Source organism: Galleria mellonella, unplaced genomic scaffold, assembly GCF_026898425.1.
Source record: "Galleria mellonella isolate WM207_F2 unplaced genomic scaffold, CSIRO_AGI_GalMel_v1 utg1432, whole genome shotgun sequence".
In the NCBI taxonomy this organism is placed as follows: domain Eukaryota; kingdom Metazoa; phylum Arthropoda; class Insecta; order Lepidoptera; family Pyralidae; genus Galleria; species Galleria mellonella.
The window spans coordinates 891,470-918,499 of NW_026441998.1; the positions used below are offsets into that span (position 1 = coordinate 891,470).

Genomic DNA, 27,030 nt, shown 5'->3' on the forward strand with positions numbered 1-27,030 from the left:
TCTGAAAAGACAATTATAAACTTACTAATATTCATAGTATATGAGTAATGTCATCAGAATTAATAATATTTTTTTAGACTTAGAAAGGTGACAGCTTATTCTATATAATAAAAGATAAGTAATACAATGACAAGTATTGAACTGTTCAAACTCGTTTAGAAATATATATAAATCGATTCACTGCTTACGATGTCCGAAGCGATCGAAATTGTTTCCTATAAAATATTTACTGACGCCCGACTAACACTGTTCAACTTATTGGCCTAGAATACGAAATAGACATGATATCTACAACACAGCACTTTTTTATATTAGGTAAAATAGTATGTTTTATTATGTACATAATTATCACTTTTCCGTTTTACATTTTATTAAATAAATAGGTATGTATATTAATGTAAGATAAATATATTTGAACACACATAATAATACTAGGCTAGCAAAGGAACGATTTAAGAGAAGTGCGTGTGAACATTATTAGTTTCGGCAAGAGTTTGCCAAGTCCAATACGTCTGCTAATTTTTGTTAACATTGCGTTTAAGTAATGTTTAGTGAAATGATTACTGCGTCGTTCAGACAAGGTAATAAAAAAAAAATAAGAAAATAAAACGCGTTTCAAATACCTGTGTAAGGAGACAGGTGTGTTGCACATACTGACACGTGGTGCGATTAGCTTGGCAGCCTCGACGTACCTACCTGCGTTGGTAACAATAGGTACACCCCCAACGTAAAGTTGTTGAGAATGTAAATCACATTTAGCTAACTAGTAATTAACGGATTTGCCCAGGTCTAAACGGATACGAATAAAATGTATCAGTTGTTTTATGAATGTCATTTAAATCCATTTAACCGTTTATGTAACAAACTCCCAAATACTAGATAAAACATTTTAACAATCACAAATAGATATATAATCACAATAGTACCATACGGTATCCCTCATGTATTGACACTTGATGACTAAGGTGTTAAGTGCACCGTACGCGAAAGAGTAAAACTAGAGGTATATAAATAATAAAGTATCTTAAGTATATGAAAACTTCTACCTTATTTCTTATGACATAGATTGACCAAGTTATCTACCTTTTCAGACTGAATGATCACAATATACGTATTAAAAGATTTAAAAGTAGAATAAATGTCAATTTGTTTGTATTTTTTATATAATGTGTTATATTTCTGCTAAACCTGATGCGATCTTAGTAATTATTTTTGTCATTGATAGAGTTCTTCAGTATTGGTTCTACATATTTCTTATTTTATTTGATTAAATAAATAAAGTATGTGTTTATTTTGAATTCATCGTTTAATGTTTAAAAAATATAGCTCTCAAATTACTTTAAAAAAGGGGATTAAAATTTGCCTGTAATTTTTTTGTATGTTATATGATATCTTCACCAATAGTGGATCGATTTTGATAATTCTTGTATTTCATCACGATAGGTTTTTTTTCTACATACATAAAGAGAATGTGTTACATTCTCTTTATGTATGTAGAAAAAAACCTAAATAAGTATGTAGTAGCAAAGATCAGACTTTGAAGGGGGATTGTTCCTGATTCAGCAACATTTTAACAAGAAATGTAATGATACAAAGAAGAACCGACACTGTTATTAATGATCAAACTATGCGGTATTAGAATCTGAACCCGTGTACAAAGCGTTCCCATACAAAAATTAGGTAAATTGATGCGAAAATTAGGCAATTCACTACTTTTCGTGTATTCTTATATTATTATTTTCTTAAAAGAAATTAATATTTTTTAATTAGTTAATATCATTAAAAATTTACTCGTAATATATAAAACATATATTTCTACAGAATTAACTACAGATTTTTGCTACTTTGTCATCCTGGAATCTTTAAAAAAAGAGACAATCAAACGATGACATTACTTTGATATATATAAAATAATTAATCACAACTTTTTAAAGAAATAAATAGCGGCTTGGTAATAATTTTATGCTCTCATCATAGGTACACGAATAAATTAATAGTCCATAGAGGTAGGATGAAATCTCAACAATTTATTTCTATCATAGTAACAACAGATTCTTTAAACCTAGTGCTTTTGATATTAAATACCTTTTTAACTTATAATTAATACTATCCATTATATATATAATTAAATTTTCAGTTATACAAGGAATTTCCCCATGTAAGAGGTGTGTGCCATTATTATATTTTCTTTTATTGCTGACGTGGTTTATATTTATGAGTGTCATGTGCGATCGCTTATTTGCTTCTCAGTCTTGTCCTTGTAACACTTTTACTAGGTTTTAAATAATAGATAACTGTTTGACATACATATGATCCTTAATTGAGTCTCTTTAGAAATGGACTTCAGATTCTGGTTCAGATTTGAGTTTTGTGTATGCTTTTTGTGTATAAATTTATACTAAATAATTATTAATAAATATTACTAATGGTATTCTGAACAAATTTTTGCTCATCTCTGTTATAACTATCTGAGATTAACATAAAGCATGTCAACATATATTATATTATATACGATATAAAAGAGATAATTGTAATAATTTAATATTAAAGTAAATGAAAAATACCATGTTTTAATATTAAATTGAAAAAAGTAAAAACAAATTCTGTTTATGACAAATTATATATTGAAAAAAATAAGAAAGTGGATTTTTTCAGTATATTTACGAAACTATGAACAGTAATTTGTAGATATGACTATAAATTATAAAACTAATCATCATAATTATTTCGTAAGCAACTGTTCCGAGCTATTTGATAGAGTAATATTAATATTCAAACCGATATCTTTCATATTGCGGTTTCCATTTACCTCTTGTTCAGGAATTTCAGGATTTACATTACTATTTTGAGCTGCAACAAAAATAAAAAAATAATTATTAAAATTATTTTTACTTCTTCAAACGTACTTTAGATGTGAATCTATCGAATTATTCGTAAGTTTTGTAAATGTCCGATCTCAAAAGTATGTGTATCAATGGATGCAAGTGCCGCAGGATCGCATTTTGTGGTGAAATATGAAAGAAACCTATATTAAGCAGTAGAACAGATAAGATTCTTACTTTTATTTAGATGAATATTTAATATTCGGTGATATAGTTCGTTAAATTTCTTTTGCCGTTTCACATTGGATGGTGTTCGAAGTACTAAAGTAGGCAACAATATGTAATGCTCAAGATCAGGTTCGTCTTTGGATTGATATTTACGTCTTGAAGTATCTTTTTTTATAACAAGACGAGGAGTTTTACTACCAGGCTTATAAGTTGAACTACTTTCACTTGTTAATTCTTGCGTTCTTATATTACGATTTGCATTTTGTGATAAAATTGTATCTTTCTCAGACTTAATAGGGCTTGTAGTATGATAACAATATGTTGCTTCTCTGTTAGTCGATGATCGAGGAACGGCATAACTAGGGCCTGGCAAACAGTCATCTAATTTTGATTGATAATTTTGTCGGATATGTGGCATAATTAAGCGATCATGACTTCTGTGTCTTTTGCGTACATTTTGTTCATCCCAGCGCCTATCGGTCATTACTGCACTAACTGCATTGACATTGTTAATAGGAACACCTCTATCATCGTTAGCCTGTTTGTTTTTATGGCTAGCCACTATTATATCACCGGTTTTTCCGACAGGTCTGCAACTTTCATGACGATGATTTAATTTAACGATTCTGTAATGACGCCGTCGTCTGCGTTCAACGTGTGCAACCCGTTCTCTTAATAAACTGTCAATTAATCGCTGCAATTCACATCTAGTTTTGCATCTTTCAGGATGTGCTATTCGGCGACCTAAGCGAGTATTCGGCCAATGTGTACGACACACATCTTCCCATATAATATCACTGAGCACTGCTTCTCGAGAAGGTGTCAATTTTATACCATCGTCACGAGGAGCGAATTCACCTTGAGCTAAATAGTGGACTGTGTCCATTAGCCGATAATCACGAACAGAATTAAGTTTGTGGCGTATCTTATGCACTCTTTCAGCAGCCATTTTTGGAATATCGTCTCGTTTGCATGGTACAGAAGCACATTGTCTTCTACCTCGTGCCGTTATACCATCATAAGTCGTAAAATCACGGCTATATTGTTCAGAATTATGTTCTTTTTCAAGAGAAGCAGTTTTATTTAAGGATAGCGGTGCTGTTTGTTGAGCATATCTTTGAAAAGCTGATGTTTCTGGGATGTGACTGTATTGCTCTATATAGCTGCAACATGGATGATCTATTCCAGATGAAGTTTTAATTATATTATCCTTAGTTTCTTCATCTGATGAAGATAGGGGTATATTAGGATCAATTGAGCGTAAAACTTTTTTCTGTCTCATAATTTTGCGTTCTAAATAATCTATCCTTTTGTTTAAGTTATGCAAAGTACTAATATAAGGTAAAGTTGAATCTTCAGAAGAAGTATTTGTGACTATAAGAGTTGCAATATCCACTTTATTTGAGTTTATTTTAGGCTTATCACTATTAGCAGCAACTTTAGGAAGGTTCATAGTTAATTGCGGCTGAGTAAAGATATAACATTTTTCAGCTGCTTGCCGTGGAGTATTACATATTTTTTGAGTTTCACACTGGAAATAGTTAAAAACAGTTGTTGAAGTTTCTACTTGATCATTGATAGATGAATTTTCCTCTAAAACATCGTCATTTATTTCGTTTCGTTGCTCTGTTTCACATGCAATTGATTTCAGAATATTAGAGTTGTCGTCAGTACTATCTATAAAATAATATAGTAGTATAAAGTAACTATTTAATTACAATATTTTGTAGTAAGTATGTTATCAGTAAAAATAAAACATCTTACGAGTTGTAAAAGATGAATAATCTCCTATAGCTAGTCTAGAACCTGATTTATTCGAACCCTGCGAATAAAATTATAATTTGTTTTAATATATCCACACCAATATATAGAATAATATTTAATTTCTGTACCTTTTTAGCATAAAACCTACTCTTCTCAGCTATATATAGTGTTTTAATTGCTGGTGCTCTAGATTTAATAGATATTAGTACTCTTTGTGATGGCTGTCGATGGGCTGAGCCCTTTTGAAGTATTTCTAAATCTATATAACAATAAGTATTAATAATATATTATTTTTAGTTATATCCATCACTAAAAGATATTTATGTACAAATTGCACCTAGAAGTAGTTGCTTCTTAGATAAGTGGGGCAAACCTCCACCAAGAGAATCGTAATCGACTTCACGTAATAATTTCTCTTCTTGGATGGATATTAATTTCTTGGATGGCGAATGTTTATTTTCCATCACATTTTATTTTCGTTCTTTCTGGCATAGTTACAAAGTAGTAATTTAATATAAAACAAAATAAAAAGGACTATTTTAACAATAATTTAGATGAAGATATAAAAATGTTACATTATTTTGATAGATTCAGAGTTTGGCAATGTTTTTCAAAGATCGATTTCTTCTTCATAGAAATCTATGGTTATAAATTAAGAAGTCTGTATTCTAGAACTCAATTTTATGTTGGTGTACAATTGTATTGTATTATTTGAGGCAAGTGCAGATAAAAGAAGTCGAGAAGCCTTAAGCTGGTTATTTGTGATTACCGATCGGGTGACTGGTTAGGTTTTACTATTTAATTGCTCTAAAGATAGCTTCTGAATTCAGCAAATTAATGTTTGACTCATTCTCAGCTAAACTTGTGTATAACCTAAAAATGTTTAGCATTTTTTTTCTCTTTCCATAGTTCTTATGGTAACAATAAATATGGAATTTGCGCAGATTAAGCCGAGTGTTAGGACTAGAAGATTACTTCCGAGCCTTTACTAAAAATATATTAAATTGTATATTTACAAATATCGATTCGTTGGTAATATTGTTATAATAATCGTTTATTTTTCTGTTTTATCTGTGCTAACAGTACTTTATATATTTGCTTAATGTACGTGTACGAAATACCAGTACGAAATAGATCAGTTAGATCTATTTCGTGACATTTTTTGAAAATGGAATATAATAAAAAACAAAAAGAGTTAAATGTCAAAATTAGCAAAAAGTGACATTTTACTCATTTGTAATATCAAAAAAAAAATTAAGGAGATTTTGCCGACATATTAGTAAGGTTTTAGGGTAAATAGTACGTATGGATGTTTGAGTAATAGAAAATGTCGGACCAAGAGAAGAAAAGTAGCGGGGTTGCTGCGACGGGGTCTATAGTGATGGTAGAACAGACAGGTGCTAGTAGGCACAAGCAACCATATCGCCCCACTGAACTGCATGATGGAGCTACTTCTGATCTTCACCATAGGCATTCCAGAGTTCCGCCTGCATCTTGTATGAATTTGTCATTTTAATATTTTTCTAATTATCCAAATATGTAAATATATAAATTGATCTATTACATAATAATTGGCGATCCTGCTGCTAACTGGGAACTTGTATATTTTTTTTAGTATTGTACGTGTATATTTTTTTTAATTTCATGGATTTTTACTATAATATTTCTCTTTTTATTACTAGCAGTGTGACGATCATAAGAAAATATTATAAAATAATTATGTAATATTCTAATAGAAAGTGTCATGGTATTTTATTGGCTAAGTTTATTTATAGTAAAAAAGAACAATCTTAAATAGTTATGTACTATTTACATAACCACAGTATTGAATATATTTTTATTTATTTCTGTCGCATAGCTGAAATGATTTTGATAATTATCTACACAGTTTCATATTATTTACATTCTGGATTTTCGTTTGAACAGAATACTATTATGACAGGCCACACGTATCTTTTGATTATATCGCAGTACATACAAGTGATGGTGACCACTCACACCTTGCCAAACCCTGGAGATGACCTTACCACCTTGTCCGTGTTAAATGTGATTGTGTAAAATAGGCACCGCTTTCGATATATCACATTTGCGTGTGCCTATTACTGTGTTACTATGTATATATTGACAGCCGCAGATCACGCCATTTCTTATGACTATCCAGGATGTGGTTATATTTTAATGTGTCGAATTAATTGTGGTATATTATTTACAGCCTTAGCTGAAGAGTTAAAAGTTTTTACAATACATCAAGACATAGAAGAACAAAAGGAATGTGACCGCGGTATGGCAGATTTTGTTATTTATTAAAAAATCATATTATATTGTGTGTTAAGGATTAAAGGGTATTGTTATTCTAGCGACATCTTCAGAGAAACACAAACAAAGTGAAACTAAAATAATATCTGGCAACACTAAGAGGCGGGAGTCATCGCCTGAAACGATTGCTTTGGCTGCGTTGGAAGTTGAAACTAAGGTAGGCTTAATGTTTGAATTGACAAGCGTATGGATAGTTGTCCAACAATTGGATTTTTTATTCCAATCTGATTTATTGCTATATGTCGTGTCGTTTAACCATTATCATAATCCAGTAGAATATTTTTTACTAGACGCACTAGGTAAGAGCTAAAATTTAATTTATACTTATTTGCATGTTTTAAGTATATATTAATGTTATATTTAAATATTACTTATTGCTTATAGAGGGGGAAGGGATTGTTATTAATGCGGACTATCACTCCCATTGCTAGCAATATACCCTGTCAGGTCGACCTTCACGTGGTTCAACATGGAAACAATGGCACAATGGGCTAAGTGACCTGCCTTTTCATCTCACCTATCATCATTCACTGGAGCCCCGCCAGCGTATACCTACCGTTAGCGCAAGCGGGGTTACCAGTCCATTGTCATCCATTAAAAACACTGCTGCTTACTGCCTTTTTATCTAGCTTTCAAAGAAAAGAGAAAAACGATTGTTAAGTAAATGTGAATTCAGACTTTTGAACCAACATATAGTCCAAAATCGCTTTAGTTGTGTGACTCGTTAAGCCCATTTGTTTCAATGGAGAATAAAAAATGCATATATTATAGCAATCAAGCACTAAGGCAGATAATGTTCGCAATTTGACACGATGAAATAATAGCACGCCATGTCGGCTAACGACATGCATTTAGTAGCTATCTGTGACTAAAAATTCTATAAATAGAAGAGTTGATACAACTCATTATGTATATACAGAATGCAATTGAAGTTGTTAGCTGCACGTAAAACTAAAAATCTATCAGTGCTATAAAATATATATTAGGACAGAGATTTCGTGAATTAAAAATTCAGAAATGACAAAAAATTTGTGACTTACATATTGACTTGATAGTTGGAAAGGCCGTGTTCGTATATGTTCCTTTGGAAAAATATTTATTTTCACAAATAAAACAATCCCTTAAAAGAACGTGTAACTCAGGATACTGAATTTTGAATCAATCATTTCTGTGAAAGTTGTTTACATTCTTTCATCAATTACAGTATACCTGATCTTCAAAAAGTCAAATAAGAAGTTAATACTAAAATTCAATTAACTTTTAAACAAAAAAGTTAAATCGGTTCATGCGAGTTACGATGCCATATACAATTATAAAAAAAAACATCGTACAACCTTAGATTATATAGATATAGTATCTCCATAGAAATGCTTCGAGAAAAAAAGGTCAATTTTTCATAACAATTTTGCGTGATAAAATACCTAGTTAGTTATGAGTGATTCTTTTATAAGTTCTGTATTTTTTTTTGTCTTATAATTTCTACATCTTTTTAATGCGTAAACACTCATTTTATTTATTAAATAATACGTCAAGATAAATTTTATGCGTAAGTATATAGAACACTGATAAAAAAAGAGTCAGCTAATTTGATAATTAGCTGACAAAAAGTTGACTCATTTTTGAGGCTCGATGCTCTATCTATATACGAGTAATTTAAGCGTACGACTTATGTGTTGATAGTCAGAACAAACCAATTCAAAACTGTTAAGTCTAGAAAGTTGAAATTTAAAATATAGGTTTATATTATAATGTTAGCATACGCTAAGACAGTATTTTTGAAAATTGCCTAACTTATAGAGATAAGTCTCTATAAGTTAGGCAATTTTCAAAACGTTTCTTTCAATACGTATATATTACATGGCAGTATGCGTGTAAAGTAGAGAGCAACAGCTAGTATTCTATATTTATATTTTCATTACAGAAGGGACCCTTACCATTCTCATCACAGCCAATTCCCGCTCAAGCAGAAACAGTAATATCGGCTACTTCAAATCTTGTTCTTGAGAAGATTCAAGAAACGAGTCTAGAAAAAAAAGCCGACGATGACAGTATAACAGAAGAGGTAGCCGAGTTACGAACATCCGATGCAGCCGAAAATCGTTCAGTTTGGGTATCTACTAGTATCTTTAGTATTATTTAGTAAGAGCAAAAATAGGTTTACCTTTTTAAACATTTACTACTTACTATGACATACTTTTGAAATTATTAGTAAATTTTTTTGCCACTTGTGCAAAATTAGGAACAGACTTTTTTCTTTAGTAGCATTTTTGGTTAGTTAGCTATATACCTATATGACCGAAGCGCGGCAGCCCGCCACAATATATCTATTATTAGTTACGTATATATTAAAACGGATTAAGTACTATGAATATCTTATTATATAATTATCGATATTTGTGTGTCATCTTATGGTATTTATTGTTAAAATTTCGTAAATACACATTATATTTTAAATGTAAAAATATTCCAGTCACCTCATATGTATTTTTGTGGACAATGATTATGTCGGGAACCATGAGTGAGAACCAGTAAGGGTGTTAAGTTCACAGCTACTCACGATTAAGGGGCTCGGGTGACCCCAAAATAATCATTGCGAACAAAAATACACGTAAGTCAATCTGGTTATTTTTACAATTAAGATTATAATTTTATGATTGTTATTATAGTCTGATGATGAAGAGGCTGGTGGGCTGCCTCGCAGCGAGTCGCGCGCCTCTCGCGTCTCCCGGGCCATGCGTCAAATGTTCTGCTGCGGAGTGCGTTATCATGCCCCCTCTGAAGAAAATGTCTCCTCGGCTCAAGAAAATGCCACCGGAATATAAAGTTGATTTTCCGAAGCACTGCTTACGTTCAAAACACCCTAGCATGTCACACTAGCTGGCCATTTCCTATCTCCACGTTAGTATCTAAGACTACGTACACTTGTAACGATTAAGCTTTAAATGAAGATGAACATTTGTCTATTGTTTTGTACTGATAAGATATTGGTTGGGGGTTTGGAGATGGCCAGCTAGATAAATTGAGAAAACTGCGTACAGTATTTTTTATATAAATGTGTATATATGAAATTTATAATTGATTTATTCATGGTTCTGTCTATTATTATCTTAGTTATTATAGTATGATGTGATATATAAAGTATTGTTATTTACTATAATTAGAATGGGTGTTGCTTCTTGTTTTCAATTTAAGTTAAATTTATAAAGAGGTAAATGGGTATATTACATATAATGGAATAATCATCAGCTAGTAATATTCAATAAAAGCTTTTTTCTGTGGGGGGAATATTTAATAGTGTTTTGAAGCTAGCTGACTCCGAATAAACGGAGAGTGGCAAAGACAAGAAGAGTGTACAATTAATATCTTACAGCAGCTGGACGAGTACTACTCTCAAGTTCTTAACCAGAAACTTATTCAAAAAGGAGACTTTAGTAGATCTATGTGGATAAGTTTAGTAAGTCTAAGGTTAGGTATATTTAATCAAGATCAGAAAATTTTAAGTAATTTTTATGCAAAATACGTATTTCAAATTTACAATTGGAACTTAATGCAACGTGATGACAGGTAAATAATACCTATATACCTATTCGGTACGATTATAGATAGGATTATAGGTATTATTTAGATGTGTAAATAACGCGAAAGTTAAAGTAAAATACGTGTTGCAATTTTGTCTTATAATTTTTTTCCTATTCATTATTTTAGATTGGTAGCACTTCGAACATAATTTAAAAAAAGGGAAAGTTAATCTACAGTCAATACAACTTGTCCTTATATCATAACTGTGTGTAAAAAAATCATTATCGTCACAATCTTTAATTTCTATATACATATATGTATAGTATATTTATACTCGTAAGTAAAACGCTACTAACAAGTTATCAAAGTATTTCACAAATAGGTACATATCAAGAATTTTAAAAATTCAAGGATTTTAAAATTCAAGGAATCAAAATTCAAAATAAGATTAAGAACGTGTTATATATTTCATTTTAGAGGAAAACTACCTAATATTACAGAAAAAAAGAGTTCGGTAAATCTTAAGTAGTTTCCTCTATTACATATAATTATAATAAAGTGCATATATTCATAAGTATGTTTTAAATATAATCTAATACTTATAATTAATTATAGAATATAGAAACCCGAAGTCAAGCCTGGACATTGGAGGGAAAAGCTTCTATTGGTCCATGTTTTCAACCTGGAATGTCAAAGGAAGGTCGCTCTGGAATTATGATATGTGTACCTAAGGTATTACGGTATCTTATATCTAGAACTTCTTACAATAAACATTTAAATTTGCGTGAACATGATATTAAAACACTATATTTTTTAATTTGTATAATTTACATTCATTTGTATTTCAATTGTTTTAGAAATCTGTAAAAAACTTGAAGAAAGACTTCAGCTTGATACCATCAGTCATTAATATTTCAATATCAAAGGTCAGCATAATTTTTAAAAAATTTTACCTTTAAGAAAGCTAATGTCTAGATTTTGTGTCTATTTACTACCAATTTACATCTCAATGTACATATGGCAAGATTTGATAACTGAGTAATGTCAACCTGGTAAGTCCTAAGCAGGCGTATTAAAACATTTTTCTTGGATCATTTGCATCATAGAAGATTCACCAGCAAGCATTAATTATGGTTTTAATGAAATCATATAATTATCATCATCATTGTTTTACCTGGTGAGTTCCTCAGTTTGATTACGAGTTCGTTCATTGCATATTCAATTTAAACGTAATAAGGCAGTATGAGAGCGTTCATTATGTACACGATATTACATTGCATTATGCGATGAACAACAACCATCCATAAACAAACTTGTACTGCACAACAATATTCCATCTAAGCATCATACTTTATAATTGATTAATGTGCCACTACTGGACATGAAAATGACCGCAGGAGAATTTTAGCTTACTTATTACTATACTGATCAAGCAACTTGGTATAGGCTTTTATACTCGTGTACAGTTTAACTTCCTTTACATCGTGTGTATTAAGCTTTGTTTATTTATTCGCCTCTCACGACATCCTGGAAGTTTGACAGTATCTATGAATTGTTATAGTACCTACATATTTGGCTCTGTGGTTTGCTAGAAGCCCACAGGTAAATTTTTATACATAACACTTATTATATATTTGGTATCAATTTAAATAAAAGTAGAGTTGCAGCTATTTAAATACCATACAATATTTCTTTACACAGAAATGCTTAACAGCTAAATCTAGGTGTGAGATTAGTAATGGAGACGGGACTGTTTCGAATATAGAGGATCAACATCAACAGGTATATCTAAAGCTATTTTTCTATATATTACATTTTTATATATAATTCTTCTTTACACGGGTATGTCACTGAATTCCTAAACCTCTGGTCCATATTTGATTGAGCGGTTCAGACAGACGTTGCCCTGTCCGAGGCAAACGTTCGAACAGGACAACGTCTGTGAGGTTTGCTTAAATTATATTAAAACATTACAATATTTTTTTCCCATTCTCAGAGGCAGTCAAAGTCACCACATGTTCATTTTTGTGAAGTGGTCAAAGCCAAAATTGACGTGTTTACAAGCAAAATAAAAAATGTGTTAAATATTTAATTAAAATTTTTTTTTTATTGCCTTTTAGTAATATTTTTATTTTGGATTGGATTTTTATAAATTAAATATAATATCGACTGTAAATTGGATTTTATTGCTTTATAAATGAAGTCATTTATCGAGAAATAGTTTCAAAACTTGAACACTCAAGCTCTCTTGCCGAAATAATATTCAATATCTAAAGTAGTGGAGAGTAGACTTTTTCAAAATCTTAAAGCTTTCGTTTCTGTAGATTTTTGTTGTATGTTTAATTAGTAGCTACCACAGGGGTCCATTGCCTTCTCCCTTATCTCTTGTTCAATTCGTACACTCCTAGGTACTCGGCACTCGGAGCAAGCTGCGTTTTTAAGAGGCATTTGATGGGTGAGGTTGGCGGCTCTCGCCGCATCATAGTCTACTTCTCGAGGTCGCCAGCAGAGTTCTGTACTACTACACCTACAGGTCATTTCTCGGCATATCTAAATAAAAAAAAAAATAATTGTTTGTGCAGAGTTTTATATGCACTCTAAGATCATAATTTCGTTAATTAAATACATTTGCGTGAGAATTTACGCGATAGTTATAATTTTTATCAGGTAGGCCGTCAGCTTGTTTGCCATGCCAATGCCAAATTATGTTTTTGCGATAACGCAAAAACAAAATGAATAATCATTGAGTCTAAACCTAGACTGATTCTGTATTTTTTTTTTGCACTATTTACAACCTATTTAAAAAAAATTAAAAATTAGGAGGAGGTTTTCAATTCGTTTTTTTGTTTGTTACCTCATAATTCCGTTAGTTATAAACCGATTTGGAAAACTGTTTTTTATCTGAAAGGATATACTTACAGATTGGCTAAATAGAAATTCTATCAAAATTGGTTCAGTAAGTTGGTTTTTAAATCAAAATAACTGGGTCTGTTACAATGGAAATCGGTTTTTTTATGAAATATAATATAAGATTATTTCTTAGATTAACTCAACTTTAAATCTATTTTATTTATTACAGAATAGGTACTTAAAAAGAAGTGTGGTCGGTAAGACTTTCAGAGGTGATTCACTACGAGGAAATTTAAATAAGCTATACTAGAATTCAGATTAGACAATAGGCAATTTTAACATCATTATATTTGCCATTATCTGTCCCCTGCTGGACATAGACCTTCCCCATTTTGTCAGTAGTTACCATGTTTGGCAGGTGAGTTGGCAGTTAGGCTTTTGATGAGGTTTTAAGAAGGACGCTGCTGCCAATCCCTCGACCATTAAGTTCATTTAGTTGCTTTTTAAAACACTTACGGGAAAGAAAGAGCCTAGGGCCTATGGCCTATTCTATGTTGGGACCGCACGGTATATTTTAACACACATCAAAATATATTTGTCAATAGAATAGACACTAACAGAAGCTAGGTATTCATCGCGACAGGCGTCCGTGCAGTCGCCAGTCCAGTTGACTGGCGGCACGCATGGCGCTATAGGTGGCGTGTAGCACGTGCAAGGGTGCACATGACAGTTGGCGCAACAACATTGTTGGCACATCGAGTATACCTAAAGCATACACAGAGTTCGTTTACATTATCAACATTCTCGTATTTCTGCCACTCGAGTATACCTGAAGCATATACACAGCATTAACCCTTAAATACCTGAAGTTTCAAATTTGATACTGGGGTTATAAATCGCATTGGGCGCCTACACTCGATTTTATTTTAATATTTGGCTGTTTACATGTTATCAAATGTTTTTTGCAATATAAATATATAAAAATATCGTTTTGATTTTTTTACTATTTTTCCCCATTAGTAAACACAGTAAAGGGTACACTTATATATTTTTTAATTTGATTTAAAAAATCAGGCTTTTAAGGGTTAATTTATATGTTTAACATCGGCGTGTCACCGTTGTAAAGTTGCGATTCCATGACTGTACTGGTTTTGAAATATGATAGTAATAATAATATACGGGGTACGGGGCATTAAAAAAATCACCCTGGTCCTCAGGAATGCAATACGCAAAGATAACAATGGCACTAAGAAATATATTTTGTTTTGTCAGTTTATTTGCCATTATAAGTTTCCTAAAGAAATCTTTTCAAGGTGTATTTCATTAATTAAACTTTAAAATATTCCTAAGGCTCATTCAGTTGTCAAGTTAGTAAGAGGGCTTCAAATGTTTAGATTCACTGATAGAATACTCTATTTATTTTATCACGATATTGAAAACATATTGGAAAATATCTCACTTTTTGTTTATTTTGTTGTACTCATGATTATCATACATTCGGTGATTTAAATTGTTTTTATGATCAGTTTTTTTTGTGATCAGATGTTAAGTGAGGATATAACTATTACTGTTCCTACATTCTACAAGCAATCTATTTAAAAAGTGTATTGTTATTTTTTCTAATTTGTACTACTGTTATGTATTCTACGGATAATAGGATACAACTGTATTTACCAGCCATATGGCTCGAGCAATTTCATTCCTAACATACGGTAGACAGTTGCACAATAAACAATTCTCAAATTTCGACAGCTCTGGAATACCTAAGTATTTCTCTATTCCCGAAGGTCCCAACACAACCTGAAAAAGTAAACAGGTACCTACAAAATTCAGTCGATATGCGGTTGAGAATATTCTGAGGTAAATTTAAAACTATTTGTTTATGAAATAGATTTTGTAGTGATATAAGAGTCCGTTACATTTAATTTTTTTTTTACAAAATATATAGATATTAGTAGTACTGTTTACTATTAGATGTAATATAGGATGTGATGTAAAACAATCAACTAAAAACCAGCGATTCATAAACTTGAAAATGAAGTAAAAATTGTTTTGTTTTCGAAGTACCATCACTCGATTTCAAGACCTATAAAATTTCTCCAGTCTTTGCACCAGCAAATACTCAAGTTCTAAATTTACTTCATCATACGTGAATTGGCCTTCAAACGAACGTTAAAAATTTCTACGAAACCTTACCTCACTAGCAAAGAATTGACAATCAGGTGCGCACGTCCCTAAACTGTCGACATACGCACACTGCACTACTTCTTTCGAGCCTTGCAGTCCTTTTACCACATTGATAGTATTTCGGGCCACAGCGTAAGCACCAGCAAGACAGGCTGTCTCTGCATGGCATCCCTTTGCTGCGCATACAGCAGTCATTATGCACGACGTAATGCTTTCTATCTGGAATAATTTAAAATTTACATAGTTTCAAAAAAACCCGACTTCAACCATGGCGAAATCAGTTATTTTGGTTTCAAAATATTGAACTTATATTGATAAAATTTCTCTGAAATTTCTCCGAATATATATATTATATATATAATATATATATATATATATATATATTTCAGACAAAAAAAAGAAATCCAAATCGGTTTACAAATGACGGAGTTATGAGGTTACATACAAATACAACCGATTCAAGAACATCTCTCTCATAGTCGGTTGTAAATTAATAATAACGCCTTAAGATTTTTCGAAAAAAAAATCATAATTAGATGGCCTTACCTGTTCTTGCGTCATGGTACATGGATGAACAGCAGCCGAAAGAACTGGCACCATAGTGTTTGGGGTAGCACCACCAATAACCGGTACCCTCACTGCCTCGGGTGGGGCTCTCAAAAAATTGGCGAGGACTGTATTTGCACGCACACTGTTCAGTTCTACACAACCCAATAATTTACGAGGGTTGTATACATTGCGTAGCCTTTGGATTTCCCCTACGAGTGGCACCATACTTTCGATGGGTTCTGTTGCAATTATTGTGAAAGCCTAAAATTATTATATGTATATTTGTAAATATTTTTAAAGTTTACGCATTAATAAAAGTTACCTCTAACGTAATTTTGAATTCCTAAAATATAAATAAGATAATTAACAAATATAGTACTTCAGTAACATTTCACTTAAAACATAATTACAATTTACTGTATGTCGAGCAAAATATTCCATATCATCAAAAATCTCGTACAGTTATGACCTGTACTTGAATTTTCATACTACCCATCACGATACGTACTCGTAAATATCTGTAGATCCAATAGGTTGGATACTTACATTTTGAGATAAAATCATTACTATATTATCCGCCTGTTCTATAAGAAACTTGGCGTGAAGATATCAATACGTAAATAGATAATTTTCACTTACAGAGGGGCAGGTATTACAAATCTGTAACGCAATCTCGGTTACTATAGGAGCACTGTTTTCGAAGGTATCGCAACCATTCCGCGCTACTATTACCACTACTTTCGAATCCTGAGAATTAAATAAAAAAATATTACCATTATAACATAAAATCAAATACAATATTTATAGGTAATATATCTATAAATAGTCATCAAATGGTTTGTATAAGGGGATATGAGCAATTGAATGGATTTCAATGAAATTTGGTACCAAAATAAAGATTTTTTTTAATATATCTAAATTTAAAATAAGTTTAAATTGAATATATCATGCATAAACAGCTAAACAAATTTAATTAAATGGCAATTAACAAATAGTATTTAGGTCTATGCATAAATCTAGATCCCTAACTTATAGGTATTAATTATTTGCTAAATACTTTTCATCTTAATTGACGAGTGCATAATTGCGGTATTCAATAAGAAAATAATATTTATTTATAAGAACAATTAAAATTACCTTAAGAGCATCACAGAGCATGTGACGACCAGAGAATGATGACACTTTGCATTTTGTATCTACATGACTCAGTTCCATGCCATAACCACAAGTGGCACATACATCGTACAACGCTATCTCGTCGAGTAATGGACACTGTTTTAATAACAGAGCTAAAGGTTGTCCTGGAAACACAATATAATACGGTAGCTTTAGTGAAATATATTTGTAAATTCAGAGAGTTTATAAGTAGATAAACAAATAGATGATATTTATAGATTAATACAAATAAAAAATGTAAATAAACTTAATTAAAGTAGGCTTAAAAGGAAAGCTTTTTTAAATAGTATTTTTTAGTGATTCTACTGTAGTTTTGGTAATTTATGTATTCTGAAGAAACTAGAAGAAATTCAACAGTTCAGTATTGTGTCACACATATATTTATTTATAAAAAAAATATCAACCTTTATCAGAATATCTCTAAAATGATAAGTTTTGTGAGTTATAATCTTAAATTTTTTGCAATGGCTTATATGTTTTTTAATGAATGATAAGATATAATGAGAATAAAAAGGCAGGTCAGTTAGCTCATCGTGATGAATACACCTGGAATTCAGCACGGTGGTTTCCAGGGGAGGGGGGGGGGGGAGACCACGTGGATGTCCATCTAATAGGGTATAAAACAATGGGACTGGTAGTCCGCATTATTAACAATCCCTTTCCCCTTTTTCTTCGTGGCTTAGATTAGATGTTATCAAATCAAGGTAGGCATATGAAATTCCTGTTGATGTCATGCAATGGAATATAAAGAATGAGCTAGTGGTGGGCTAGTGTAAACAATGTAAATGTCTTTTATAATAAAAGTAAATAGTCATTTTTCTTCAACTATTCGTTTACCTGTGTTTCCTGCCGCTCCACAGATGGTGACTTTCATACCAGCTGGGCATGTACTATAATAGTGTTTAAAAGAACTTGTTTTGGGATAGTTCCTGATCTTGGTCCTCCATATTTGTTGTCCTTTCCATCGACAAACTTCATAAAAAGTTCGACAGTACTGCATTTTTTTGGGTTTTCTTAATTAATTTTACATGTCACTTTATCATAATTTTATTTTTTGTATGAACTGACGTTTTGTTATTTTTTCCACAAATATTTCTTTTGATTGTTCGTTATTTATTATTTTAAGTGATTATAAGGCATAAACTATTTAGGATAAAAGAGGCTTGTTTAAGCTTATACATAGTCACTCTGTACACGTTTATGCTTTTTAATAATTCATATACAGTATATACATATAGCAATGCACTTATTTTGATTTCAGTAATATTTAAAAAATCTAATCTAAATTTTGTACCAGCTTTCAACGAATTTGAGCACGTGAGTACACAAAAATAATAAAACAGCATTGACGCTGAAGTAATACTGTGCACCTAATGTAGATAAAAAATAAAAAGCAATAACATGACAAAAATAATCCTCATATTAGGAGTTTTTTACAATAGCAATTTTATTTTGTATCAACCCCTAGTAGTCATAAAACTGTTTCATCACAGTAAATCGTCTCATTAAAATAAAATTGCGCATTAATAGATATTTAATAATAGTACTGAAAGTAAAAAACATGTACGAGCTGTGAATTAATAAATAATGTGTGTACAGAGATATTATCTCTACCAAATAGGTACATTTACATAATTATCTTTCTAAATAATTTTTCATTTCGTTATTTACGCTCATACTGCCAACATCAACCATGTCCTTTGGTTTGCGGAATTATTTTCCATTTATACGTTCAGATAAAGTTACATTTCATAATATTTTTCAACCAATTTACTTAATGCTTTCTTTATTGGGACTATTTCCATATAGTGTAAAATATAATTCAAAAAGTTATAAAATTATATACAGATCACTGTATTTAAATGTATTATATGTCATATTGCTTATATCAATAATTTCTGTATTTGTTGTTTTGCATGTTCAATTTATTCTTTCTTACACTGATATCAGCCCTTTTACTAGTACCGAAATGACATACTCTAATTATGTATTAGAATTGCTACTACTATTTTGTGCTTGCATTACCGCATATCTGTGTGCTTTTAAGAACAAATATAAATATGTCGATATCTTAAACAAGTTGACTACTTTTTGGTTCGAACTCCCAAGGAACGGTTATTCTATTATGAGACAATTAAACTTTCATGTTTCTGTGTCTATAACGGTTTTATTCTTACTTCTTATGTCTCTATTTTTTTTAAATTTTACACGAAGCGAAGGATCTTGGAAACAAATACTGGTCGTTTTCTCTTTCATTATACCGCAAATTGCCCAATTTGTGCATATAGTATTCTATTGTATGTTAATATTTATGGTTGGAGCATTATTGAGTAATATTGAAGATAATTGTAGAGACGTAGCAAATGAAAAAAACCATTTTACCTACTCATCTGTAAAAAATACATCATCGAGTTTAACTCTGAAGGATATAGAGTTAGTATACGTTAAAGTAATTCAAGTCAAACGGGATATTAATGAAGCTTTTCAACCTTCTATTCTATTGACATTGCTGCAGTGCTTTCATGCTATGGTTGGTGAATCGTATACTCTGTACTACGGTATTATTTCTCCAAGATCACTTACATTACACGAATTATTTAATACTGTAGTTTGGATTAGTTATCAACTTACGAAAGTATTTGCATTTGCTTATACAGGGAATGTCTTGAAAGTTAAGGTTAGTAATTCATTCTTCTTTAATAATATAATATTAGAAATATGATAGTGTATTTATTTGTGTTATATTTTGACATATTAACAGCTGAACCAATAGTTACAGAATTTGGTAGTATAGTAAAGGATATAGGTTTCTTTTAACATGGTCAAGCAGTCGAAGTCGCTATTGTAGCTAGTCGTAAATCGTCGATGCTTAGATTTGTAATATAAACACTATTTCCATAGTTACTTACCTTGCATTAAAGAATCTTTTTTAATTTCTTTGTACTCTGGTTTTGTATTCAGATATGCATAAAAGCTCTACTATATTTCAATACTGTCATAAGCAATTATATCAATACATCGTCTATCTAATATTACTGGATATGATTGGTTTTGCCTCTCTAAAACATCATTTTGGCACAGTTTAAAAGGAATATATTTAATTGGGTAATTCCCTGGTAGGTTATTATTATTATTACAAAACTTATGTAAGACTTCTATTAGTTTTTTGAGTTTACTTTCCGACTTCAGTTCTTCACAATCATACAATAACGATACATTGTAATTAAGTGTTGTTTTTTATTTCAAAATAAGGATAAAAAATTGTAGTTATTATATATATTGTAAAATTTTCAGGTATTGAAAATAGGCCAAACCCTTCATAAGATTCCAACTGACAGACAAGATATCAGGTTGAATATGGAAGTACGTATTGTTAATAGAAATAAATATATATTGTATTTTTTTTACAATGAACATAATACAGTATTACTTAATACATATTAATTTTCATTAATATAAAATATTTATTATTATTTTGAGGAATAAATAAGGATAGTACTTACATATTCCTATTAATAAAATAAATATTAGGTATAATTTAATCAAAATTAATTTATTTACAGATACAACATTTTCTGTCATTGATTGCCCATCAAGGCCCCGAAGTGACGGTGTACGGATTTTTCTTTCTTGACGCTACCCTTTTTTTCAACGTTAGTAACTAATTACTACCTGCCAGTATATAATTCTAATAGATAGGCATCTATTATTCACCCAATATAGTACCTAGTATTATTATAAATCTGAAAGTGTGAGAATTTGATTGGATATTTAGATATCTGTCACTCAATTATGGTTAAATAGCCTTGATTTAGTCAATTAAATTTTGTACACACATATTTGGTTATAGTCTAAATTAATACATTGGATATCTTTATCCAAATTTACCACGTTACAATCACGTACCTACTTGTATTTTTCCTTATTTCTGTCCGTCCTAATTGCAAATTCAGTCTTTATAGATAAATTCATATAAATTCCCAACGCATTACAGATATTGTTTATAATAATAATAAACCTTATCATTTATAATTTTCTTTCAGGTACTAGCTTCTGCAACGATGTATTTAATAGTTTTGGTACAGCTTACCGGGTCTGATGATTAACTTGAAGGACCTTGAATCAAAGAAACAATATATGCTTGTCTATATAATATTATTGCAAATATTGAATTCCTTTTATTTTTTATATAAATTGTGTTAAAATATATGTTTTTATTATTTATAGCGGTAATATAAAAATGCAATAAGGAAATTAAAATATATAATTGTCTTCGATGTGTTTTTTTATTATACTCGTACAAATTATAGAAATACCCACATCGTTATCGTACTAAGGTAATATTATAAATGTAAAAATATGTAAAACTGTTTAGTAAATATATTTCATTATTATTAATACTTTCTTTTTATGATTTTATGATTTTTACTTCATAATGAACTGTACACTTTTTATTCTTAGAAGTAAGTACCTTTATAGTTGTTCTTTTCATAAATTGATTGATTGATTTATGAGAATACCATTAATCTAAGATAACCCAGTTCTCACTCAATTTTAAATGTTTATTTGCTAATTTGTCTGGAGCAAGAAATGAATCTCCATCCTCAAAGACAAGTGGCAAATAATTATCAAAAAACAATTCAGATATGGCGGTAGGTTTCGTCACCAAATCTTAAAGCTGGCACAGAAAAATAAACACAGGTGACTCGTAATAATTTGTTTACCTATTATGGATACGAGTATGTGTTATTTTTATTATTTAAATAACGTTATTAATTAAATTAAAATATAGTATGAATGGCGAACTTCATATTAGTAGCATTATCTTATACAGAATTCGTACATAGATTAGACGTAGAAATAGTAGGAAACGTAGTAGTTAGAAATAAATAAAAAGTATTAACCGTGATATATCATATTTTGTCATATCTTGTCATTTAAAAGACCTCAAAGTTTGAAGACGATGGTTTTTGTTTTTAATCAGAGCGTGTTGCCAATGATAACTTACGGAATCAAAACATGGTTTTCAAAAGCTACAAGTTACTCAACAAGCTATAGAGAGGACTATGCACGGAGTTTTATGATATAATCAGAATTAGATATCCGCAAAAGAATCAAAGTAACTGATATAGCTGGAAGGATAAACAAGCTGAAATGGCAATAGGCTGATCACATAGCTCGAAGAATCGACAACCGATGGAGAAGAAAGGTTTATAAGGGACAACCTCAAATGTATTGCAGGGAGTTACTGGATGCAGGTGGCCGGAACCGTCTATGAAGAGATTTATGTTCAGCAGTGGACAGATAATGATTGATGTAATGATGATTACATCTCACCAGGTTCCAAGTTTCAGGTTTTATCAAAATATATTTTACTTTTTGTATATCATTACATTTTTTACCGACTATAATAAAAATGTAGAGGCAGACCAACGATCTATCTAAATACCGTATGAATGTAATGTTTGCTGTTTATGTACCTTTGTAGGGACTTTTTATTAAATATTTAGGTATTCTAAAATATTATTTATTTAAGTTACACACACAGTTGTGTAGGTATTTATGTATTCAGTGATTTTCACCATAATAATGTTTTAAGGATAAGGTAATGTAACAACTATAAGTAACTATGGGTACTATAATTACGTGAAAATAAAATGGCACATTGATGGCTATTTAATGATTGCACATAAAAAACTACAAGGAATATGTCCTTTTTGTAATATCTACTACTTAATGATCAATAATAAATGAAGTAAATACTATGAAAAAGTTCAGTACTACTCGTATCTTCACTATCGTAGGTTTTACGGAGTAATTACGCTTTATTTTATGTCTCTGCTTTCACTGTCAACATCAAATATGGTTGTGCACTTATTAAACTCTATTTTATTTCCGTATTCAAATAAAATCACATTTCATGATACATTTAAACCAATATACATATTGCTATTTTTATTCGGATTACTTCCATACCGTCTTGAATATAATAAAAATCAGTATAAAGTGATTCACAAATCGCTCTATTTTAATTCCGCGATAGCAATAATTTTTAATTTATTAATTATTGTGTTTTCATTTATACATATTAAATTTACTTTTACATTAAGTGAAGCTAGCTCATATACGGACACAGTAATAACGACGACGAATTATCTTTTTGAAATGGTTACAATAGCATCATCGAGTGTTATTGCTTATATATGTTTATACCGAAGTAGGCACACCTATGTGAATATATTAAATAAACTAGCAGACACTTGGTCCGCTCTCCCGAACAACTGTTGTATTCTTAGAAAACTATATTTCCGTATTTGTATATGTATAATAATGTTGATTATGACAATAGTAATATTAATATGTTTAGCCTGTACACGAAACAATAGCCTGTGGAAAATTATATTAGTGTGTAACACGTTTAATATCTCGCAAACCATTCAATTTGTAGTTATATTATTTTACTATTGGTTAATGCATATGACAGGCGCGATATTAAACAATATTAAAGAAAATTGCTTGGCTTTCACAACTGAACATTTACACCGAGAGGGGTTTACAACACCAGTTGTAAGAAGACCCAATAGAAATTTCATAGTGCCCCTAAAGCAGTTGGAATTGATTTATATGAATACTATAGAAATCAAATGTGAGATCAATGATGTTTTTGAAGCACCCATTATATTCATAATGATTCAAATGTTTCACGCATTGGTAACCAATACACATATGGCATACCATGGAACTATACTTGAAGCAACGTTTTCAGTAAATGAATTCTGTATTATCGCATTGTGGACAATTTTTCAAATAATCAAAGTGTATGCTTTTGCATCTTGTGGAGAGTTATTGAAGTTAGAGGTATGTATAATATTGGTAAGTACTACTTTAATATAAATGGCCATTCCTTCCTTTTCCGTGGGCGTCGTAAGAGGCGATTTAGAGAATTTATCGTCCAAGGATCGGCAGCAGTGTCCCTCTTAAATCATCACCAAAGGCCTGGCTGCGGTTGCCAACTCACCTGCCAAGCGTCTATAAGGTAACTACTGACAAAACTCTCCTTATGGGAAAGGCCTATGTTCGACACCAGAAAAATACACTTATACTAATGAATTAGTTTTTCTTCTAAAGTCTGTAACGTCATTATCATTTTCGTTTATCCTACAAAGTCTTGTACGTACTCGTACTTGTTAAAGAACAAACATCTGACATATTTTGTTACATTTCAGGCAAATGAAATAGCCCAAGTTCTTTATAATATTCCAACTGATACACATACTGTAACAGTAATGACCGAGGTAATACCAAAACGTATTAATAGTTTTTTATACGATTTTACCCATTATGACGCTTAATTTATTTAATTTTTTTTATATAATTACAGGTGCAGCATTTCTCCTCGGTAATTTCGTGTCTTAGCCCTGAAGTTACAATCTACGGTTTCTTTCCACTCGATGCCACATTATTATTTAATGTTAGTACATTACCGTCACTATCGTAATTCATTGGGATACACTGTTGATGACAGGTCTTTTATATTTTTTTAGTAGGCGAAAATGGTATGGTAACCTCGCTTGCGTTAACGGTATACGCTGGCGGGGTACCAGTGGTGTATGTTGTTAACAATGGGATTTCCCCCTGATGACAGGTCTAGTACTGTCATGCTGAACTGAAGGCTAAACTAAAGAACAACAAAGGTTACGGTGCAGTAAACCCGTTAATCAGTGTTCCTTTAAGAAAGATCAGTTTCATCCTACTATTATTATGAAAATGAAAAAGTTTGTGAGGATGAACGGACAAATGGTTGTTTGTTACTTTTTTACGAAATAAAAGCTACTGTATAAATTTGACTAAAATCTGATACACAGATAGCTTATTTCCTCACTTAGAACATAGGATACTTTCCATATTGATTCATGAAGGTAACTTGCAGGATACAACTAGTAAATATTGTCATTTGAATTGTTACCATTACTATATTATATACTTATATTTAACTATAAATTTATCATTCCAGGTAATAGCTTCTGCAACAACTTATTTAATTATTCTAGTACAGTTTGATAACGATTAAAAAAACATAATATACATCGTGATATGTAAAATGTTCAATTAATTAAACAATAATGTTTGCACTAGTAAGCATATTATTATGTATAAATAGAAATCTTTGTTTGCACACATCAATGTGATATTTATTTAATAAATGAATGAAAATATTATTTTTTTATTTATTTATTACATCAAATGGATGAGCTTTACAGTCTTTCAATACGCTCATCCAGGAAATCATCAGTACAATATTATATATAAAAAAGGAATAATATAAAAAAAAAGATTTAACTACAGATAATATTAGAGCCTAAATTTCTGCACACAAACGCCTTGTGGTTATTCGACGAAACTCCAGCAAGTTGGAGAAAAATAAATCTAGTTGCGGATACCGGTTCAAAATATCATTGAGTAGTGTCAAAGCAAGAGATAGAGGAGCTTGCTTAACCAACTCTGTTCTTCTTAATGCAACATCAATACAACATTATATAACGCTGCATTAATTACAAACCTTTTTCGGATAGAATTTTAAGCCGTATAACTTAAATATCCAAGCCGAGCACATGTAACTGAGGAAAATTAAATTTTTAAAGTACAATTACCTCTACATTTTATACTGTCCGTACTTGTAATAAAGGACTTTCTAGTTTTTAATGTTAATTAAGATTCTTTTTGATTTGATATTAAAGATTAATTTTAATTTTTTTCTCACTGTGATGCGATATTCTTTTAGATGCCACTTACGATCCTATAGATAAGAGTAGTGTTTCATGTTGTATTCCTACTACGTCACGAAACTGTACTATAATAACTGTACGAATTTGTAGGTATTAGTCTTTACTTACCAAAAGAAATACTTAACTTAGATTATATTGTTATGAAGGAATGGAATAGCAACGCATGGGGGTATCATGGGCGAAACAGTATACTCTGTTATGTCCATTATTATTATAGCCGACGGTTACCACTTTTATCATACCGTCAGCTTGTTTGCCATTATAAGTTGCATAAAAAACATTATTCTGAATTATATTATAAATTAATTAAACACAATAAAGTATAATATAAATATATCTCATTTTAATCATTTATAATATAGTAAGGATAAGAATTTTGTCATCCACTAAGCGAGTAGGTAATCACACGTGATCACATTGGAATGAATTTACAAATTGCTTTATTGGATGCTATTACCGTGTGTTACCCGGCATAGAATAGACTGCCCCTTTCTTTCCCGAGGGTGTTGTTAGAGGCGACTATGGGAACTGAATGGTTGAGGGATGGGCAGCAGCCCTCTTAAAACAGCACCAAAGCCTAACTGCGGTTGCCAACCCGTCTGCCAAGGGTGATAACTACTAACAAAACTCTCCTTATGGGGGAGGCCTACATTTAGCAGTTAACGGCTGATATGATGATGATGATGATGATATTTGATAAATCAACAGTGATAGAAGGTATTATAATAAAATTATCAGTAGGTAATGGAATAAAATTTAATAATAATATTTTTATACTAAAATAAACAAACAATTTGCCTGTGATAATAATTATATGCATGTGTTTATACATA

The 27,030-nt window shown here is 30.9% G+C and overlaps 4 protein-coding genes across 6 annotated transcripts; 2 read left to right on the forward strand and 2 right to left on the reverse strand.

The window, feature by feature from the left end:
- Positions 1 to 2,690: 2,690 nt before the first annotated feature.
- LOC113520752 (uncharacterized) lies at positions 2,691 to 5,391 on the reverse strand. The gene is made up of 5 exons (XM_026906160.3): positions 5,152 to 5,391; positions 4,943 to 5,073; positions 4,815 to 4,872; positions 3,060 to 4,727; positions 2,691 to 2,850 (listed from the first exon to the last, which is right to left on the reverse strand). Exons 1-5 carry the CDS (start codon positions 5,276 to 5,278, stop codon positions 2,723 to 2,725), a joined length of 2,112 nt encoding a protein of 703 aa, XP_026761961.1. The 5' UTR covers positions 5,279 to 5,391; the 3' UTR covers positions 2,691 to 2,722.
- A 641-nt stretch (positions 5,392 to 6,032) lies between these two features.
- On the forward strand, positions 6,033 to 21,683 carry LOC113520754 (putative gustatory receptor 28b). 3 transcript variants are annotated; one of them, XM_031910428.2, is made up of 10 exons: positions 6,033 to 6,310; positions 7,027 to 7,095; positions 7,172 to 7,287; positions 9,052 to 9,240; positions 11,265 to 11,381; positions 11,507 to 11,575; positions 12,351 to 12,431; positions 20,706 to 20,774; positions 20,975 to 21,064; positions 21,455 to 21,683. In XM_031910428.2, exons 1-10 carry the CDS (start codon positions 6,142 to 6,144, stop codon positions 21,515 to 21,517), a joined length of 1,032 nt encoding a protein of 343 aa, XP_031766288.2. In that variant the 5' UTR covers positions 6,033 to 6,141; the 3' UTR covers positions 21,518 to 21,683. The 3 variants fall into 3 exon arrangements, with proteins under 3 accessions (XP_031766288.2, XP_031766289.1, XP_031766287.2); XM_031910429.2 differs by lacking the exons at positions 20,706 to 20,774; positions 20,975 to 21,064; positions 21,455 to 21,683 and adding an exon at positions 12,646 to 12,814; XM_031910427.2 differs by lacking the exons at positions 6,033 to 6,310; positions 7,027 to 7,095; positions 7,172 to 7,287; ... (2 more) ...; positions 11,507 to 11,575; positions 12,351 to 12,431 and adding an exon at positions 19,026 to 20,088.
- Positions 12,844 to 18,504, reverse strand: LOC113520755 (malate dehydrogenase, mitochondrial-like). The gene is made up of 8 exons (XM_026906162.3): positions 18,249 to 18,504; positions 17,373 to 17,536; positions 16,875 to 16,982; positions 16,233 to 16,496; positions 15,696 to 15,905; positions 15,174 to 15,299; positions 14,118 to 14,264; positions 12,844 to 13,199 (listed from the first exon to the last, which is right to left on the reverse strand). Exons 1-8 carry the CDS (start codon positions 18,409 to 18,411, stop codon positions 12,993 to 12,995), a joined length of 1,389 nt encoding a protein of 462 aa, XP_026761963.2. The 5' UTR covers positions 18,412 to 18,504; the 3' UTR covers positions 12,844 to 12,992.
- A 1,357-nt stretch (positions 21,684 to 23,040) lies between the features above and the next one.
- On the forward strand, positions 23,041 to 25,482 carry LOC116413111 (gustatory receptor 68a-like). Its single transcript, XM_031910264.2, has 5 exons — positions 23,041 to 23,044; positions 23,761 to 24,269; positions 24,638 to 24,706; positions 24,793 to 24,882; positions 25,426 to 25,482. Exons 1-5 carry the CDS (start codon positions 23,041 to 23,043, stop codon positions 25,480 to 25,482), a joined length of 729 nt encoding a protein of 242 aa, XP_031766124.1.
- Positions 25,483 to 27,030: the final 1,548 nt, after the last annotated feature.